Genomic DNA, 20,656 nt, shown 5'->3' with positions numbered 1-20,656 from the left:
TGATTGAGTCCTATGGCAGAATGTTCTAGAGGGAAGAGGAGCCCAGGAAAGTTGGTTGATATTAAAGGATCAGCTCTTCTGAACTCTGAAGCAATGCATCCCAACTGTGAAAAACAGTTCCCTCTTTAAAATTTTTAAAAGTTTAATGAGGGATGAAAGGGATAAAATCCAGCTCTGGGGTGCTTGACTGTCTGCCAAAAGCACACCCTTAGCTTAAAATAATGTTCTTTATATACTGTTATGTTACAGGGGGTGCATGCATATTCATAAGAGTTTATACATATTCAAACATTCCTTTGAGTTTAGGTGTTCCCTTGCTTGGTTTTAACCTTTGACTTGTCTTTGTGCCATCTTGTAGATTAAACCAATATATTTTATTTCTTCTCGTAGTTCCATCCTGTTGTTTTTACACTCTGATAATGAGGAGTCAGTAAATTTGGTTCTGGTTTTTGTCACTGTTGTCACTGTTATCACTGTTTTCACTCAGTCTACAAATGTGAGGAACTACCTAATTATCTTACACCATTCTCTGAGTTAGTTACATAAAAGCATTTTAGCATCATATAGTCTCTATTTTAATATTATGCTATGGATTAAGATATATTTATGAAATTACTATTTTCTATTTATATAAGCTCTACTGTACATACATAAACTTACAGATTATACCAAAAAGCAGTTAAAAGGAAATATAATTGTAACATATCAACATCTTTGTGATTAATTATAATATGCAAAAGCTAATATATAAATGCGAAAGCCAATACTATATTGTCATTTATAACACCAAGAAAGACAAAAGCAGCAACACCAGGGGTCTGTATGGAATTGACAGAGGAAGTGGCTAAGCACAATTCATCAATTTGAGAAGTCATGGCAGTGTGGTGAGTTTTTCACTGACTGGAAAATATCCCCCATTCCCAAAAAGGGAAATTTCAAACCGTTAGGGAACTATACCTGCCTGACTGACTGGCTGGCTATTCCCTCTCTGCTCTGACATCAGTCATGGACCAGCTGTTTCCAGTCAAATTGTTTCTGCTAACATGTATGCTCTGTGCCTTGAAATGGTACAGTTTCCCAATGCTGAGTCCCAAAAAACTGGCCTGAGACCTCTATTATTGATAGCTTTGATGGAATTTCAGGCTGGTGAATAAGGTCCTGCACTGGAAGGAAGAAAATTACAATTTTTAAAATGTACAATATGAGTGTCTGGGAGATGAAACTGATGTTCCTCTGATCTGTCCAAATCAGAGTCATAAAAAAAGGCAGGTATAAGATGCTCTTAAAAGCAAAGCTCATTCTAATGAACAATCAGACTGCTGAGTAGTCATAGTAAAATCAACGAAGTGTTTCATTGTAAGAGCAACTACACAGGATCATTAAGCCACATCATATCTGACTGACAAGTTTTAAGTAGAGATTGGGATGAAGAATGAAGAGAATGTTTCTGGAAAGCTCTGTGAGAATTATTTCTCTTGAACAGTTTTCTAAATGATCTGGAAACTGAAATAAATTGGTCAGGAAACAGACTCCTCTTTTTTGCCTTTATTAGGACCCAGCCTTGGGATGCAAACCCAAGGAGATGCTTGCACCACTGCTGCTCCCACACCGGCAGCTCCAAGAAGGCAGCACAATTCAGCTTTGCAGCACAGTTAGGGTTTCCATCCTCGCAAGAGCAACCAAGGGACCCGTTTTTCTGACTCATTGTCCAGGGGGTCACTCTTTTCCCGTCCTCTTAGGCCATGGCGACCACTTTAAAGCAGGCTCAGGTGATGCAGAAAGACGGTCTTCCATCATAGCTTTGTATATAGCTAGGATATGTCTCTTTGACCTTTTATTTCCTTGCTGGCTCGTTGTTTTGGTGTCTGGCGTGCCTTAGTTTGCATATGACTCAGGGCACATGGCCCCCTGGGAGCAGCAACAGCGATTCCCGACGGGAGAAGGGAGGTAGGAGTGTAGGGAAGCAGGGTTGTTCCGTAGTAACAGGAAAGCAAGGCAAAGGGGGTAGAGGTACATTTTATAAGAGAACTCTTAAAACACTTCAACAACCGGTAAGTAATTAACATTACTAACAACTAAGTAAACAAGGAGTAAACAACGGGTACAACAAACAAGGTTTACAAATGGGACAAGAACATTAACTGTACACAAGCAAACACTTCCAGTATTTTAACTGGGGTGGATTTCTTGAGAGATTTTATTCATGACAGAAACAATTGAGATTTTTGGTTGATATGTAGTTATTGGAAAGGAAAATATAAAGTAGTATGAATCATCTAGCAAACTGAGTTCATTCATACAAATCACAGATTAAAGAAAAGGATCAGAGGCTGTATTTATGGAACGGTGCCTTTAGGGTCTGGAGAAGCAAGGAACCTTGAATTTGGGGTAATGCTTACAGACTAATGGTGCAGCAAAACTAATATTGCAAGGAGGAAAATATATTTATTTCATATGTGGAATTGCCACAGTGAATGCTGGTTTCCTCAAGCTTTGCTTTAAAATGTCTTGTGTAAATTTTCTTCCCCTAGTTACATACTCTTGGTGATTGAGAGAGGGGGACATCTAAGTTGAGACCAGAAGTCTTAGAACCAGAATTTTATTGAGTATACAAGGCATTTATATGAGGTTTTACTTGTATGGCACTTATATAGGGTTCTATTTTTGGTAACAATTTCCATTGGTTACACATTCTTCATGATCTCACTTCACCTGGTAACATTATCTTATCACAAAGCTTCACCTTGTGTTTCTTGGTCACTTACTGCCCAGGGAGTGCCCTGTGTCTGTCTCTCACGATTTCTGTTCCATCAGGCCTGAGACACTAGGCTCCTTTATCAGTTCTATTGTACTGTTTTATTCCCCATAGCATACCTAACACCTTTCTTCAGTTTTGGTTTAGGTAAAGGAGACACATAAATTAGTGTGTTCCCAGTGGTTTCCTAGTATCTAATAATGGCAAATCCCATTCTTTTCTAATGCTTTTTTTCTCTGTCTGCCTTCCACCACATGAATGTTACAGGGAAAGCAGTGGTCATGGTTACATGATCCCTTGTCCTTTAACGTTCTGTCTATCAGTGTTTTGCTTTCCACAGATAATTTCCTCCTGCTGTTGGTAATGTAATAAATGGAAATGATTTGTGCTAACTAAATTGTAACTATTTGGAAAGTTTTTATTAGAAGCAATCAGTGTTATAAGGCAGATGTACCCCTTTGCAGATGTTACATGTTAAAATTAAGGTACAGGATGTAGTTTTGAGGTAAGTGATGTCCCAAGACAAAATCGACCTTGAGATGGATAAAGCTGGAACGACTTTAGGCATAGCACCTGAAAATTATAAAATGTAAGACTAATTAGTGGAACATCATGCCTACTGTGAAAAACGAAGTTCACTCCTGTAAATTTTAAAAAGTTTAATAAAGACAATAAGAGACATAAAATAAAGCAAAGAGTTAAAACGGCCGGGTGCCTTGGCACGCTGCCAAGAGCACACCTGGTATCCTATGGATACCCCTTTTATCCCATCCTTGCTGTGAGGGGTTAATGCATATTCAAGCATGTCCCCTCCCTGGTTCCGCCTTCTTAGATCATGCTTTTGCACAGTCTCAGTTTCTGCTGGTCATCATAATTTTTTTGCTGGTCATCATTATTCTTGCTGGTCAGCATTCTTTTGGAGTCTGGTTTCCTTTTCTCTGCAGATGGTCAGTTGTTGATAAGAGTCTGGGCCCCTCATCCTTCTTCTGAGGGCAGCTGAGCTTATCTTTCCCCCCTGCCCACGTCCTGGTACCGTTTTTTTTTGATAACAGTTTGCTCTCCCTTTCCTGCTGCTGATAACAGCCTGTTTTCCACAGCTTGATCCTCCCATTGTCTTGCCTTGTCCGGATGAAACATATCTTTATTATTCAGAATTCCTATCTAAGCCTATAACTTACTAAGAGAGAAAAGAATATAGTGAAAGCATATAATATATATTTATCAGAATAATTGTGAAAAGCCAATATTTACAACATGAATTCACAACACTACTTACACAATGCTTAGTACACACGCGCAACCTGTAAGATTATCCAGAGGACAATGAGGATGAGTGTAAACCTTTGTCCAAAGACCACCAAAAGAAGATTGAAGACCCCCTAGCAACAAGTGAGGCATGTGCCATGAATTTTAGTGACATAAAATTAAAAAATCAGAAATAGGAGGAGACTTACGGGAAACATTAATGAATATGTATAAGCAGTTAGTATATGAGTTTGGTTTGAATTGTTTTGTTTTGTACATGAGGCAGGGTGAGGAGCCCTCTCCATACCCCGCTGGTTTTGCTTATGCTTTAATCATACTTAATTACTGGCAAATTACATCTATAAATTGTATTTTTTTGCTAAATTGTATTCTTTTACTAAATTGTGTTCTTTTATACCGAATTACTATTCAATTCACTGAATTGTATTTATTTTTAATTAAACTGCTGTTAACTCAATAGACCTAGTTGTCAAAATTCTTATGTCATTTATAACAGTAACTAGCAGCATCATGCTGCTGACTTGTCCTTTGTACCCTTGGTCCCTTGGCGTGCTCCTAATGGTCCATATGGTATATGTCACAATTCTCTTCACCATACTTCATTTGAACAACATAAAGTGATGTGGTGACATCAGAAGCTGAAAGGTCTTATTTTTCCTCTGACCTGGGGCATTCCATCTTCCAAAACTGTCCTTTTGTTATCCTACACTGTCTCCCCACTGCAGGTGCTGTTTGGGAAGTGCTGTCGTATTGCAGAGTGAAGCCCTGAGCTGCAGATGCTCCTTCTACCCCTTGCATGACTTAGGCAAGCAGCTCTTCAGGGAAGCTGGCAAGCCTGGCTGTTGATGCCTCTGGTGACTTCAATCACCTGTTTTTCTGGGCTATGTCAGGGTGCATGGTGACAGCCAATCCTACCTATTGTCACTAGTGCTATAGAAAGGTTAATTACTGGATACTGCCTACATTTGTCAAGACAAGCTTGGCAGAACTGGTATTTTCAGGACATCTTTTACCAAAAATACCAAATAGAATAAAAAATCTGGAAAATTGTGGTTAATAGGGAGAAGATAAGCAAGTGTGAGCTGTTGCCTGGGAGGGGATGAGAGTAGTAAAGTAGAATTTGGGAGTAGAAAAAGGAGATATACAGAAAACAAATGATGGCATGGGGATTATTGTGCTACTGAGCAGTCCCACACTGGATCCCTCTGCCTCAGGAGAGCACAACCAGGACAATTTGTTGGTTTTCACTAACAGGGCCAAAGTTGACTGAGTTGTTGAACTCCCAACATTTACTGCAAAAGCGTTTGCAAAGGGATGGAATGATTTATTTTTATCCGTTTCTTGCAGAGGACTAAACGGTTTTGTTCTTTCCATTGGAAATGGCTGGTGCTGCTGTGCCTGTGTCCGCTGAAGCGCAGTGACGGAGAAACCAGAAGTCCGGGGGTCCGTCAGCTCAGGGCACTGCCTGGTTATCGATGCTGTATTGAATCAAGGACAAACACAGCATCAGCACATAGGAATCTTTCATTTGAATTCTGCAACTTGGTCGTACGTCAAGAGGTTAGAAACAGCTGCTGTTAGGGTTCTTCTCTTTGTTACAAGTTCAATGGTCTAACCGAGCCCTCAGTAGCCCCAGGGCAGCGGAATGGCCCGAGGGCCGCGGCCGCTCCCAGCCCAGCGCACGCGCTGTCCGCCCGCGCGCGACCCCGCCTTCCTCGTGCTGTCCCGCCCCTCCCCCGCCCCCCGGCGGCGCCGCATCGCGGCGGCCATTTTGTGCGGCTGCGGTCGGTGCGTGGGGCTCGGCGCGCCGCGGGCCCGGGCGGGGCGGCTCCGTTCTAACCCTTTTTCCCGTACAGATCTCTCGGTGAGTGCGCGGCGGGCCCCGGGCGGGCGGGCCTGCCTGCCCAGCCTCGCGCTGGGGGCCCGCGGCGCGGCGGGGAGACACGGGGAGGGAGGCCGGGCGGGCGCGTCCCCGCGCACAAAGGGCCGGGCCGGGCGGCGCCCCCCGCCTGCGGCCCCCGGCGCCGAGCGGGGCCGCTCCCGCCTCGCTGTGGCCCGGCGCACTGAGGCCTGCGGCTCGGGCCGGCCCCGCCCGCTCCCCCGTCCCTGGCTCCCGCCCGCGCCCGGCGGCCCGCGGAGCGGCGCGGGCGGGTGAGTCTGTGCGGGCCGAGCGCAGGCGCCGCGGGCCCGTCCGGCGGGGGCGGCCGAGTGTCCTTGCGGCGGCGCCGGGGCCCGTGCCGGGGATTTGACGGGTGGGGAGCGGCGCCGGGCGGGCCGGGTGCGGCGGGTAACTGCGCGGTCCCGTGTTCGGTGCGGGGCTTTGGCGGGTCTGGATCCCGGGGGTGCTCGGGCGGGGCGGGTGCGCCTTGCCCGGTCCCGGGGGACGAAGCGAGGCAAGCACGCTGCACTTTGTGAGGAGGAGCGTCCCCGGTGTCTGCGGCGCTGCCTCCGCTCGTCCGGGGGTACCCTACAAACGCTAGCGAAGTTGATGTTCAGTAAAGTAATGCTCTCTAATTCTAGTGTAAATCAGCTCCGCTAAAAATACAGAAAAAACAAAACGAAACAGGAACAACCACACAAACAAAATACCACCCCCTCCCCCAAAATCTGTAAACGAAAAAAAGCAACTTAAAGCCACCCTTCCCACAAACAAAACGAATTAGCGTTGAAATGGGTCCCGAAAATACACAGTGTGAGTTTTCTTTCGAAAAAACCTCATGGCTCTGGTTTTACTCAAACTTACCTGTTATTCTTAGTGGTTTGCTTCCCTATCTTGACCTGCTGGGATTAGGCAGGCAAATCGACCGGTCGTTTCCTTGGCGGATTCCTCTGATTTAATCATTTGTTGTGTGTCCAGTGGATGCTGGGTCTTTCTGTACAGCTGCGAGGGCGTTGTGGAGTTTCTCCTGAGAACTCCCGGAGGTGTGGTGCCAGCATTATGTGGGAACACTGTGCTGTAGCCGGTGCTTGTCTAGTTAATGTGCTCTTGTGTATTCTATTGATTGGAAAGGTTATTTTTGCCTACAGAAGGTATGGATTATTTTCTTTCAAGTTGAGAGATTTGAGACTTGAAATGCAAAGTAGAGGGTGTTTGGTGGAGAAGTTAAACATAGAATAGTGAAGTTTTGCACCTATTCTGAATGCTGCCTGGTTTGTGTTGCCTTAGTCCACTGCAAATCTTCAGCTTGTTTTTAGTGTTGTGAAGAGGAACAAATGCAACACCGTGGTTGCTATACTGGAAGTCCATCTAATTATTTGGGTTTTTCTTCTAAATGGGAAATTCCTTGTGCATGAAAGATTTATCTTCTGCTTGAAGCAGGCGTGGTTTTGCATGAAATGGTTTTTCAGGTGATTACATGTCTTTCTTTCTTTGTAAATTGCTGCTTGACACTGCTGTACATGAAAGTATGTAGTTGAGTCCTTCTGATACAGGATTGCATGTTTCTCTTAAAGGTCTGATAAACAAAATTATTTATTTTTCTAAATGCTTTTGCCATTTTAATATAAGTCTATATAGTGCAGTTGTATCTTTCTCACTTATAAGTCTGCCATTAATGTCCTGGAAGATGTCCAAATAGCTATGTTTGTTTTATTCCCTCTGTTAGGGCGTTTGTGGAGGGTTTGTTAGTACTTCTTGCTTTAAGTTCACTTTGGTAATGATGCTTGTAACTGAAACCAGCTTGTTGGGGTTGTGTGAGGAGGAGGAGGCAGTTGTTACTAGCGAGATTCATTCCTCAGTGGCTTTCCAAAGAATCAGTTTTAGTGTGAGGTGATCTGCCAAGTAATGAAAGAGCAAAGGTTTTCCATCCCATCTTTAAATATGTGTTTGCCATTTAAAATGCTTGGCTTTTTTGAATTGTCAACCTGGGAAGATAATTTCTATACAGGGATGAAAAAAATGGGCATTTGATCAGGATTTGGATAATGAAATGGAAGATTACAAATGAAAGTAGAGTATCTTATGGGAATTCTTGCTGAGTGTGCTGTGGAGTTGACTTCCTAGACATGGCTGTGAAATGTCACTTCGTTTCAGCAGCTAGTCTGACTTTTGAAGAATTCTTCACCTACAGCTCTAGGATTGTTTTCTCAGGCATGGCTTACTCTGCGTTGCTTTGTTCGAGTAAGTAGATGCACAGTTCGGGGAAGGAATATCATTATTGATGGAGCAAGGGTATGGTAAAATTCAGGGCTTTCAAGTATTTTAACTCTTGTTCTTTGCCTTTGAAAGAGATTTGTTCACCTGTTGGTGATGGGATGATTTGAAAGACTCTTTAAATGCTCTCTGGCTCTTTCTGTATTCTTTGTGGAAGGCATATTTATGTCTTGAAACCATACAAAAGCTCTACAATGCAATTGCTACTAAGTCGTATAGAGATAATGTATAGAAAATGTGCCCTTATGATTTGTGTATGTTGCAGTGCCTTGTGGTGGTTGCAGGTTTGAAATTCTATGTATACAGTTCTTTGTGGACTGTTACTGCTGTTGTGTTGCCTGCATTGATTTTTGCCTCCATTTATTCTTTATTGCAGTCTAAAAGTTGGTTTTAATTGGTTGCCCACAGGATTGGCTTGGCTTCTGCTACTTGTTAAGAAAAAAACATCTGTCTTTGCAGGTAAGAGCTTTTGAATTGAAGACTTCTTTATATGCATATTGAGTATATCCTAAGAAACACTTGAAGCTTTTGGAATCTGTGAATTTGTGTCAAAAGACTTGGGTCAAATAATCTGTAGCTTGTCTACTTGCCACTGGTGATGGTGGTTTTGGCAGTGTTTTTCTTGTAAACAGAATTTTCTGCCAAACTAATGTTCTGTTGTTTCATCAGCATGTGGTAGTCTGGAACACTCTCCCATTTATTTTGCACTGTTGGAAAATGCAGTTACTTTGCTGCAAGCCACAGGTCTGTGTGTTTGTAGCTGTTGGATTGTAGAAGTGTGTGTAAATTGGTTTTAATTAAGTTTTGCAGCACTTAAAGGGATCAGAGAGTTTCAAATTGGCTCAAAGAGGACTATAACAGGTTGATTTTAGCCTTACAAAAGCAAAGCTATAGTTTGCAGTTTTAACTTTTGTGAGATAGTCTCATACTTAAAATTCCTCCTACACTACCACAGTGTTTCTGCAGTTCTTAGTCTTCACCCAAGAATTGCCAAATATGTTTGTGTATGTATCATGTGGGTATTGTACTTTAATACTCCCTAGGGGCTAGGCTCAATCTTCTGAACTTACCTGTTGCAAAATCCATACATCTTAAAAGGCTAGTCTGGTGTACTTATGAATTTATATATATGACCCAAATTATTCTTATTTTACTAACATTTTACTAACATTATTTTACTAACATTTATGAGGTAAATAGTGTTGTCATCTTTTACACTTGTTTTTTTTTCCCAATGTAATATCAACATTTTTGAAGACATTACTGTCAAGACATGTTAAAATTCATCAAATGAGTTGAACCAGGTTGATTGTCAGCAGCCTGTAAATCTCCAGCTTTGATTGTGGCTTGCTAATGGGGATGGCTTGTCCATAGTACACTCTAAGGATGTTGTCTTTCCACAATTATACAAAACACACTAAATTACAAGAAAACCTGCTTTTGCCTTGAAGTACGTTTTTGTACCAGGAGAAAAGCAGGCAGCCTGAGAACATGTCTGACAGCCCAACAAAAAGGCTTCAGTGCCTGTCGAAATGGTGTGTGGCCTGTTTTGTATCTGAAGTTAATGTTGCCTCTACATGTGCTGGTCTTTGCAAGTAAACACTGAAATATATGAGCAGGCTTTGCATTTTCATTACTTGGAAAATTTGAGCAAATGGGTTATTGTCTCCTAAGCGCATTTGGGAAAAAATGTGGTTTTTGAGTGTTTAGAAATTTAAAGTTTGGCCCTTTCAGTCCTTGAGATTTTTCTGTAAATCACAGAACTGACACTACTACTTTGTCTAAGCATTGAAATAATGAAAAAAATGAAGCAGCTGTGTTGTGTTCCTTTGTCAAAAATATTTGATTAGTCAAGTCCTTAAAATTCATTTTATTCAGACCATGTTACTGTCGACTCTTGTTTAATATTAAGCAAGCATTTGCTTAATACTCTGCATGGAATTAACTACACTGAAGTCATTGCAGATAGTTTTTTTATTGACTATATGCCTAAGCAGCTCTTTGGATTTTTTTTTGTTAATAGTGATTTAGTGAATCTGAATAGAGTACTTAATAACAAGACTTCAAGTACTCCTTTAGCATTTATTAGAAGTTTTGATTTAATGCAAAACTGAAAGATTTGCATTATCCCAGAAGTTATGTAAATGTTCAAATGCTTGAACTCTTCTGTGACTTCTTCTGTTGATTTGTCCTCTGGGCTAGATTCATGAAATCATTTATAAATGCTGTTATCTAGCAGGTTTCAGTTCTGTTAAAGAATGTAAGGTGTTCCAAGCTAGCAGACCTCAATACACACACCTTCCCGAGTTGCTTTTGTTCAACCAATGGCTATATCAGATTGTCATCCCTTTTGCATTAAGGAAATAGCTAAGAGTAGTCTCCCATTTAACATGAGAAACTTCAAATGTCTTTCACTTCTGATACATAAAAATTTCTGAAACTAGTTTCTAGGTATAGTAGGTAGTACAGGAAACCTAAACCTTCTGGCAAGATTTGCTTTTATTAGTATTCCAGTTTGGAAAGCATAGGTGCAAAGCCAGGGATACTTTTATACCACTTGCTTGCCTCAGGATCATCTAATTCAAAAGCAATCCTGTAGCACAACATAAACCTTGGGTTTACAATACTCTTTAATATAGCTTCTGTAAAGGAGGCAGAGTTTTCATTTTAACTTTAATTTCAGAGATTGTCATCAATGGTAGGCAAATATAAAATAAGACAAATCATTACAAAACACCACTTTTTAAAACAGTGCAAAAGGTCTTGGATATGTGTTTAGATGTTTTAGATGGCAAAGATAGTCCTTAGTTGGACTTGTGGTTTTTTTTTCCTCATGGACAAGTAATTTTGTTGTTGGAAAATGACTGGGCAATGAATTTTATTTTCAGATTAAATGTAATTCCACTTCAAGAACGAAAAGCTCTTCTTCTTCTTAAAATACTTCTGTTACCTCACCATGACTGTGAGAAGGTTGCTTTCAAAAAAAATTGTCCCCGAAGTTTAGTATATAGTATAAACCTTTCTGTTCTCTTTCCTTGGTGGAATAGTGGTTTTTCTTAGTGGTGGTTTTTTTTTTTTTTTAAATCATCTTATGTTATGAGCTGCAAGTTCTTTCTAGTCTCTTTTTCAGGATGGTGTAGTAAGGAATCCAATATTCATGCACAGTGACTAGAGCAACAGAGCTGACTTGGTGTGGATGGGCTTGTTTGCTGTTTCTTTGAGGGAGGAAAGTCCTCCACATTTTTCTGGTGTCAATTAGGTGTGGGGCAATGCCCTATAATACCCCAGGGTGTTGCTTGAGTTCATTAGTGTGTTGAAGGGTTTAGCTGTGGTATGTTGGTCAACAGAACAAAATACTTAAGGACTCGTTTTCGTAATCTGAGGTTCCATCATGCAAACAAAAGAATTGTTGCTTCTTCACCCTACAGAAGAAGTGTTATTCCTGTTTTCATTAAGTACTGAATTCAGCTGTACCTGGTTAAATTGTGGCTTTACCTAGTCATTCAAGACTTCTCCAAAGTGTTTGGATGACCTGGACAAGCAAATGGAGCCAACTTACAGATTTGACTGTATGCTGGGATATAGCTGAGTTGCTGGGAGATGGTTATTGTTTGTAGTTGGTCACAGTTTTGGTAATGGCCAGGAGTCTTTCATGCTTAGCTTTGTGGTGTTGCACTGGGGGATCTGGTTGGTCTTGACCTTTAAGTTCTTTACCAGCCTAAACCGTTCTGTGATTCTGTGATCTGGTTCATCCTTGATTTCAAATGCTGAGTTAACACTATTGGTGTGTGACTTATGGGAGCCTTGGAGATCTTCCATACAGATACTGAACTGGCTTGTACTTGGGAGATCAAGAAGTTTCAGACAAGAAGTGGCTCAGATGAAGCATGGTGCTATTGCTGATGATTTAGGATGAGAGACTGGCTTCTGAACTGTTGAATTGTGCTAATATTATTTAATATGATGCTTTCAGCCTTAGCCAAAGGTTTGCATAAGTGATGTGTATCTAGTTCCCTCTTTAACTTCTGATATGACCTTAGACTTCTGAGGCCACAAGGTAACTGTTCAGATCTAGCTGTTCAGAATTACCTTAAACATCTACTAATGCCAGCTGTAGAGATAAAATACATTTACTTATGTCTGAGATGTAAGAGGTCGTGCTAGACAGAATATCTGCAGCTATTAAAAGGTACCTTGTTTTTGAAAATTGTAAATGTCATATATCTAGCTAGATATGCATAGAAGTTAATTTAATTTAGGTGAGGTCTCTATTGTCACAAAATGTTGAGGGGCTAGTTTATAATAGGTCACCTGGACCTCTTGCCTTTGCTAGGAGAAAAACATCAGGTCAATATGATATAGATGCTCCTTGTAAGGATGTCCTGTGAGTCTTTGAGTTGCTAGTTGCCAAGTTTTTGTTCTTAACCAACCCCCCAATGTTTCTAGTTGTCTTCACTTGGCAGGAGGTAAAATCCTTTCCCAGATTAAAGGGAACTGTTTGTTTCCCATAGCTGTGCAGAATTTTTCAGTCACATTGTCAGATACAGTTGATACCATATCAGTGTATAATAAACTACTTTTGTTTTGTGGGGCTAAAAATACTCCTTTTGCTTACATTCCATTAAATATTGAACTACTATTGTAACAGTTCTGATTTTTGATGTTCCTTTGTTTTTTTTAACTGACACTTGTGGGTCTTAGTACAGCAGCTATTTTGGAATTTCTAGTGCAAAATGTATACTGATTGTGTTGGTAAATGTTAATACTTCAGTGTGTATGAAGTAAACAAACATGAATAAGGAATTTGGAATATAAACACGCTTAATCTTTTCAAGATGTTATTAGGTGTATATAAACAAATATAGTAGATCGTGTCTGTAGGTAATTGCATGGTGTCACAAACAGTAGTCTGACATAGCCGTTGCCTTTTCTCATCTGCAGGTGTGTGTTGTTTCAGCGCAGCATGGCTGTGGTCATCCGCTTGCAAGGTCTCCCGATTGTGGCGGGGACCATGGACATTCGCCACTTCTTCTCTGGATTGACCATTCCTGATGGGGGCGTGCATATTGTAGGGGGTGAACTGGGTGAGGCTTTCATCGTTTTTGCCACTGATGAAGATGCAAGGCTTGGTATGATGCGCACAGGTGGTACAATTAAAGGGTCAAAAGTAACGTTGTTGCTGAGCAGTAAAACTGAGATGCAGAACATGATAGAACTCAGTCGTAGGCGTTTTGAAACTGCCAATCTAGATATGCCACCAGCAAATGCTAGCAGGTCGGGACCACCACCTAGTTCTGGAATGAGTGGAAGGGTTAACTTACCTACTACTGTACCTAACTTTAATAATCCCTCTCCTAGTGTAGTGACTGCTTCTACTACGGTGCATGAAAGCAATAAAAATATATCCACATTTTCTACTGCCAGTATTGGGACTGCACCTCCAAATCTTGGGAGTACCTTTGGTAGTCCAACATTTAGCTCAACTATTCCTAGCACAGCATCCCCCATGAACACAGTACCTCCTCCACCAATCCCTCCTATCCCAGCTATGCCATCTTTGCCACCAATGCCTTCTATTCCCCCTATACCTGTTCCACCTCCTGTACCCACACTGCCTCCTGTTCCTCCAGTTCCTCCAATACCCCCTGTGCCCCCTGTGCCTCCAATGACACCTCTGCCTCCCATATCAGGAATGCCTCCTATGAATCCTCCACCTGTAGCACCCTTACCCACTGGAATGAATGGGTCTGGAGCAGCAGTGAATATGAACAGCGGCTTGAATCCATTGTTTATTGGTCCCATGAATCCTGTAAATCCTATCCAGATGAATTCTCAAGGTAGTGTCAAGCCAATTCCAATCAATCCAGATGATTTGTATGTCAGCGTTCATGGAATGCCCTTTACTGCAACAGAATCTGATGTGAAAGACTTTTTCCTTGGGCTCCGTGTGGATGCAGTCCATATGCTGAAGGATCATGTAGGTCGAAATAATGGAAATGGACTAGTTAAGTTTTTTTCTCCTCAAGATACGTTTGAAGCACTGAAGCGAAACAGAATGCTGATGATTCAGCGCTATGTTGAAGTTAGTCCTGCAACAGAGAGACAGTGGGTAGCTGCTGGAGGCCACATAACTTTCAAACAAACCATGGGTCCCTCTGTGCAGGCACATCCTCCTCCCCAGGCTCATCCTAGGTCCAAATCTCCCACTGGACAGAAAAGGTCACGGTCGAGATCTCCCCATGAGCATGGTTTCTGTGTTTATTTGAAAGGTCTTCCCTTTGAATCGGAGAACAAACATGTGATAGATTTTTTTAAAAAGCTGGACATAGTTGAGGATAGCATTTATATAGCTTATGGACCTAATGGGAAAGCAATTGGAGAGGGGTTTGTTGAGTTTAGGAATGAAGCTGATTATAAAGCAGCTTTGTGTCATCATAAGCAGTACATAGGGAATCGCTTCATTCAGGTACATCCAATTACTAAAAAGGCAATGTTAGAAAAGATAGATATGATTCGTAAAAGATTGCAGAACTTCAACTATGACCAGAGAGAAATCCTGATGAATGCTGAGGGAGAATCAGGCTTGCCAAAATTGTGTGCACATATATCTAATATTCCATACAATATAACAAAAATCGAAATACTTCAGTTTCTAGAGGGACTGGCAGTAGAAGAAAACTCTGTACAAATTCTTGTTGATAATAACGGGCAAGGTTTAGGACAAGCACTGGTTCAGTTTAAAGCTGAAGATGATGCTCGTAAGGCAGAGCGCTTGCACCGTAAGAAACTGAATGGAAGAGATGTTAATTTGCGTTTGATAACTGTAGAAGAAATGAGAGACATTGAGAGAAACCCACCATCTCAAGGGAAAAAGATCCTGAAAATACCGATCCAGGGAAATGCGGCTGTGCCAGGAGCACAGGGTTCTGGTGGGGATGAGCATGCCTTCTTGGGGGGAAATACTAAAGAAGCAAATAATGGTCCTCCGTTCAATTTCCCTGGTAACTTCAGCGGGTCTGGCACATTTGGTCCCCCTTTACCACCACCTGGAATAGGTGGTTTTCCTGATTCTAGACCAGGAATACCCTCAGTTGCAGCTAGTGGTTTACCTGGTGCAAGTATTGAGGTACCAGGTTTTGCAGGTGGTCCTGCTAATTTGAGTGGACCAGCAGGTTTTGCAGGGGGTCCCCAGACATTTGGTAATGGTCCTGGCAATTTAAGTGGGCCCCCTGCCTTTGGTGCTGGTCCTCCAGCAATTGCTAGCGGTCTTGGACATTTAAGTGGACCTCCAGGGTTTGGACCGGGACCAGGAAACATACATATTGGTGGACCCCCGGGTTTTGGAACAGGGTCTGGGAAGCCAGGGCCAACTGTCATTAAAGTCCAGAATATGCCCTTTACTGTTTCGGTGGATGAAATTTTGGATTTCTTTTATGGTTACCAAGTGATCCCTGGTTCAGTGTGCTTAAAATACAATGAAAAAGGCATGCCCACTGGAGAAGCGATGGTTGCATTTGAGTCTCGTGATGAAGCTATGGCAGCTGTTGTTGATTTAAATGACAGGCCTATAGGTTCCAGAAAAGTAAAACTTGTATTAGGGTAGCTGTTCATTGATTAGTTGTAGAATAGATATTCATAGTGCTGTGACAAATGCATCTGGATTGGTTTTTATAGTATTTCCAGGATAGAACCTGTGGATTGTTTAAATTGTAAAACAGATTGGTTTTGATAAGACAGAGCACTGGGTTAGCCATTACATGAGAAACACTGCAAGAAGAGAGGTGCAGTGGATTATCCTCATAAAAATGTGTGGAGAAGCTGGACAGATTCTTATTCGTCATAAAAGTTTGGTAAACTCTTCTGGACACAGTGCTTATTGAGAAACTGAGATTGGTTTGACATAGTTTTGGATAAGGGAAATAGATGAAGTCAGTGAAGCTCTTCAGTGGTGGTGTTGTAAGCCATTGTAAAATAGATAGCTATTTTTAGATTTGGTTAAAAGCTGGCTGAATTTGCTTTGTTCACAGGTCAAAGCTTTGTTTAAAGTCCTGATTTTATTCTGCAACTGAATGAATTCTCAGTGTACACAGATCAATTGTTTTGTGTATGTATCTTTATTTTTTCCAAAATTCTCACTGTATGAACAGTTGAATTATGCCCTTTGCTGATGTGTCTACCAAACTAATTCCTATGAGTATGAACAGAATCGTTCTGTAAAATTCAAGCTGTTCTTTGTGGTATAACCTTTAGTTATTTATATATTGCAATTATAACTGTGCAGAATAAGACTTTTGCCACAAGTATAGCTAACCTCAAACATACGAGTTTTATAGTGCATTTAAAAATTTTCAGTTGAAAATAAATATTATTGTTTAAGTAGCTTGATTTGTTAGGATTACACAAATCAGTTGGGAAAGGATCTTTGACACTAGTTGGATATTGGTGTTTCTCAAATGTCTCTTGAACTTCTTACATAGAGTCTCTGCTAAGAGAACCAAAGTGGTGATTATTAGTAGAAGATTGGAGTCCAGATAAAGTTTTTAATTAGGTTATAATGAAAGAAACTTGTACCTTCAGCAACTCTGTTGTGAATTAATGCTATGGGTGAATTCAGAGATAAAATTTATTTTTCTCCAAAACTTGAAAATACTGAGCTTACTATATATTTTTGCAATAAAGTTGTGCTGTTGTATTCAAAATCTGTAAAGAGTTGCCATTTTCTTTGTTGAGCAGTGAAACCTTCCATGGAAAAACAGAGAAATGGAAAGGAAGTAATTACACAAGTGAAAAGTAGAATTTTTTTGGTTTGTCCTTGCTTGGCTTATGATAAATTTAAGACTTGGGCATTGCCTGAAAACAATCCTGCTATTCCCTGCAAATCATTGTACTTAAACATAGTAAATTTCAACCTGTTTTTGGTTTTGGTTTTTTTTTTGATGAAGAAGAACAGTGCCTTTTGGTGTTGCATACCATGGAACACTGAAGTGTATGGGCAGGCAAAATTGAGAGGTGCAAGTGGCAACAGTTTTATTCATGTGGTGTGTAGGAAAGATTTGCAAACCTGTGCAGCGCTGCATCCCGAGAGGATTTCACAGTACAGAAATCCGTGGAAGGATTGTATAAAGGTGTACTTCAATAAAGAGGCGGTTGCATTACACAGATGCTTCTGTAATTCATTAGCATAATTTTGTTTTGACAGATTACTAGGTGGTCCCAACTTTGGAAAAGTCATGTGATTTGTATATACTGTTTAAAATTAAGCCTCCTGTTAATAAAACTGTCTGTCTCTGACGCTTCATGTTATGCATTTCAACAGTCTTTGGGAGTAATGTTTCAACAGCAGATCTTTGTTTCTTTCTTTTTTTTCCTGACAGTCTGAAAGTATTCTTCCTGATGTCAGAAAGATGTGTGATTAGGAGTCAAGTCAGTTTATTTTAAAATTTTGCTCTTTGTTTTTTAAGCAATTTTTATTAAAGTTTCATACTATATTGGAGTTTTTTGGGTGCTTGTTTCTTCATGTTTCACATTAGAATAAAATTACTAAAAAGGAAAATGGCTTCATTGTTCACAGAATTGATTTAAGATATTAGTGTGTGTTGACTCACCAAATCAGGTGATAACAGCTTTTTCAAGTTCAAATGGATCACAACAATGCTTGCCTTGTTGTGAAATATAATTAAACTACAGGTGTCTGGAATTAGATATACAAGTTCTGTGTTACTGTCTTTTGATTTCACATTGTGATCCTCTTGATAATGGATCCAAGGCTTCTAGTGTTTGGGTTAGTCACAGCATGTGCTGTGAAACATGCTTCTGTGCCTGTTCCTTTGGACTTGCTAAAAGTGCAGGTTTGTTTTGGAAAGCTTTTTTCTGATTCTTGATTTTTCTGTATGGTCGAAAGATGTTTCAATGCTTATCTGAAAAAAGTGCAAACCAGAAAGCCATGGGTGGTTGGGAATGTTGACTTGGATGGAATGTTTAAATGGAGAATTTGGGTTGGGGCAGGGGCTCTTCATTTTGCCAAGTAGTTGATCTTATCTTTTAGCATAAATTAGTTAAATATCCCCTCTTCCTTAAGAGAGGGCTTTTGGAAAAAAAAATAGGAAGTTATAGCATACTTAGTTTTCTGGATGTATGAGAAACAGTACATCAACTCAAGTGGTTACAGTTGATCCTTCAAAACATACAGAGAAAAGTTCATTATCAAGTGTCAATGCAAACTGTTTACTGTAACAATGCTGTTTCATGTTAGAAGCTTTAAACTGCATGTTACGCTAAATTATGAGCAATACCCTTAGACTACATGTCTAGAGTTCATAAAATTGCTTACTTAGCACTTGTCTATATTCATGAACAGCCTTAAAAATAAGGGGTAGGACCTCTGAGGTCCCATCTCCAATGTGGAAGGTAGGAAACTGCCATTGGATACACCCAAAGCTGATTGCTAGCAAGAGGTAGTGTAGCAATAGACAGAATCAGCTGATGGATGCTGCTCAAATCTGCAGTTATTTTGACCTTGATGCCTTGAGTGTCAGGAAGTTGCATCCTCCTTAGCCTCATTGGAACAATACAGTCAGTGACACTGATTTATTTCCCAATTTCTCCAAATAATGAAGATAATTGTGTTTATATAACTGGCTAAGTTGGTGTTGTTAGCAGTTCCTTATTTGTGTCTAAGTACTGCTGAAAAAAAGTGGTAAAGTGTTACATTCACAACATGATTTATTTAATGTTATGGGGCTTATTCCCATTCTAAATAGAAATGAATGCAATTAGTCAATGGTAAAATTGTGACTTACATGAAAGAACTTCAGTAGTTGAATGAAAGTGTGACTTAGTATTACCAAATTTCAAGCAGTTACCCATAAACATCACAGATTTTGTTTGCATTCTGTAATATAAGCATTAAAACTAGTTCTTTACCAATTAATTGTTGCTATGGTCTAAATGTATATTTATGAAAGGTTTGAGGTTTTGTAGGTTTAAAGAAACATGAAGGATGCTTTATTTTAAGTAGCATTCCTTTCATAGCATGTAGTGTTTTCCTTGAGTGTCAATGCTCTGAATTTGTGTTGAGTGGAGAGAAAGATTGATGCTAAAATGAAGACTGTAGTTGTGTACCAGATTACATTGAAGGTCTTCCTTTTAAAAAAGATATGTGCTACTCCGTTCCACATTGCTCATTCTGTCCTTAAAATCATTGCCTATACTCTATGAAATCAGCAGCTTGTTTTGCTTAGAGTATTTTGGAGTGCTGAAGACTGTAGACTCTGTAAAAGAGTATGTTTCCAGTTTCTAGGCACACCAGTGGTGCATTAAATGTAAATGCTTGTGGTTTCTTTATTTTGTTTCTCCTCAGTCCTCTGATGTGGTGGTTCCAAAGTTGCTGTTTCCTATAACAAGTGCTCTTAACCCTTGGCGGGTTGTTCAGCAGCACTGAACTGTATTGGCCTTCTGATCTGCAGAACTGAAACTACTATGTATTATGGACGATTTAAAACCTTTGGTTGGCCAGTGGACCACTGTTTGAGAGCAGCTGGTTTGGGTTCATTATTCAGATACATGGATTAGACCCTGAAACAAAGGATTGCAGTTCCTGTTCAGTATAGACTCTAGTGCAAGAAAACAACTAGTTGCTATATTTGGTAATTGTTTGGAAAGAAGCAGTTTTGAAACTGGACATAATTATTAGGAAACAGTTGGAGTTGAGGGAAATACACAACTTAGTTTCATGTCAGTTTGCTGCTTTAGGTGTGCATGTCTCTGAAAAGAAAATGAGATGCTAAATTCTGTTTCTGTAAGGTTTTTCATAAACTCTGCTTTGACCTGGAGGCAGAATCACCAAACACATTTGGTTGTGTTTGCTCTTTTCCAGGTTTGCTGATGCTCCTTGCTGCTCCTTGTGGCTGTATGCTTTTTTTCACAGCTTTGGGAAAACTGAGCTGGAGTTTGTGTACAGAGGGAGAGAAAGGGAAACTGTTTAATGCTTCTGCAGGAAGAGTTAACCTCAAAGTGTTCTCTTCCTATCTGTTTTTGGCAGTGAGAATGTGATTGCAGTTCAAAGATTTGTTTTTTCCACAGTCTGGATTTTCCATGGAATGAAAACCTGTTGGTTGGTAGTATACACATTGATTTGTGGCTGTGTACTGAAATCAACCTCTTTCCCTATCTCATGATCAGGTAGGTCTAACTGTGCCTAGTTTTCTATACAGATGACGTTGTTAGTAATTTTCTTGGAGCTTTGTTACTATGGGGAATGTTTGGTTGTTTGTACAGGGAGTGTTTCCCACCTCCCTGACCTGGATGCTTTTTACTCCTGGCTATAAACACCAAATGGATAAAAAGCAGCCCTAAAAGTGTTCCTTTTTGGTAGCTCCAGCCTGAACATGAGTGTCATGATTTGGCTGTGACTCCTTTGGCTTGCTGGTATTCACTTCTGTGCAGATTACTTTGTTACCATTCTGGGTTGTTTTGTGTATTCA

General features: G+C 40.4%; 2 protein-coding genes across 2 annotated transcripts in view; both read left to right on the top strand.

The window, feature by feature from the left end:
• The first annotated feature begins 5,831 nt into the window (after positions 1-5,831).
• Positions 5,832-17,667, top strand: RBM12 (RNA binding motif protein 12). Its single transcript, XM_005532208.2, has 3 exons — positions 5,832-5,885; positions 8,551-8,633; positions 13,116-17,667. Exon 3 carries the CDS (start codon positions 13,138-13,140, stop codon positions 15,775-15,777), a length of 2,640 nt encoding a protein of 879 aa, XP_005532265.1. The 5' UTR covers positions 5,832-5,885; positions 8,551-8,633; positions 13,116-13,137; the 3' UTR covers positions 15,778-17,667.
• CPNE1 (copine 1) overlaps positions 8,556-20,656 on the top strand; it is an 84,483-nt gene continuing 72,382 nt past the window's right edge. The window contains 1 exon segment of the mRNA XM_088064741.1: positions 8,556-8,633. The gene's annotated coding sequence lies outside the window, so the exon portion shown is untranslated.

This window comes from Pseudopodoces humilis, chromosome 19 (genome assembly GCF_049639895.1).
Source record: "Pseudopodoces humilis isolate 2021_Gansu_Grassland_sample_001 chromosome 19, ASM4963989v1, whole genome shotgun sequence".
NCBI classification, from domain to species: Eukaryota; Metazoa; Chordata; class Aves; order Passeriformes; family Paridae; genus Pseudopodoces; species Pseudopodoces humilis.
The sequence above is the reverse complement of the archived record's forward strand: the minus strand, read 5'-3'. Positions and strand labels throughout refer to the sequence as shown.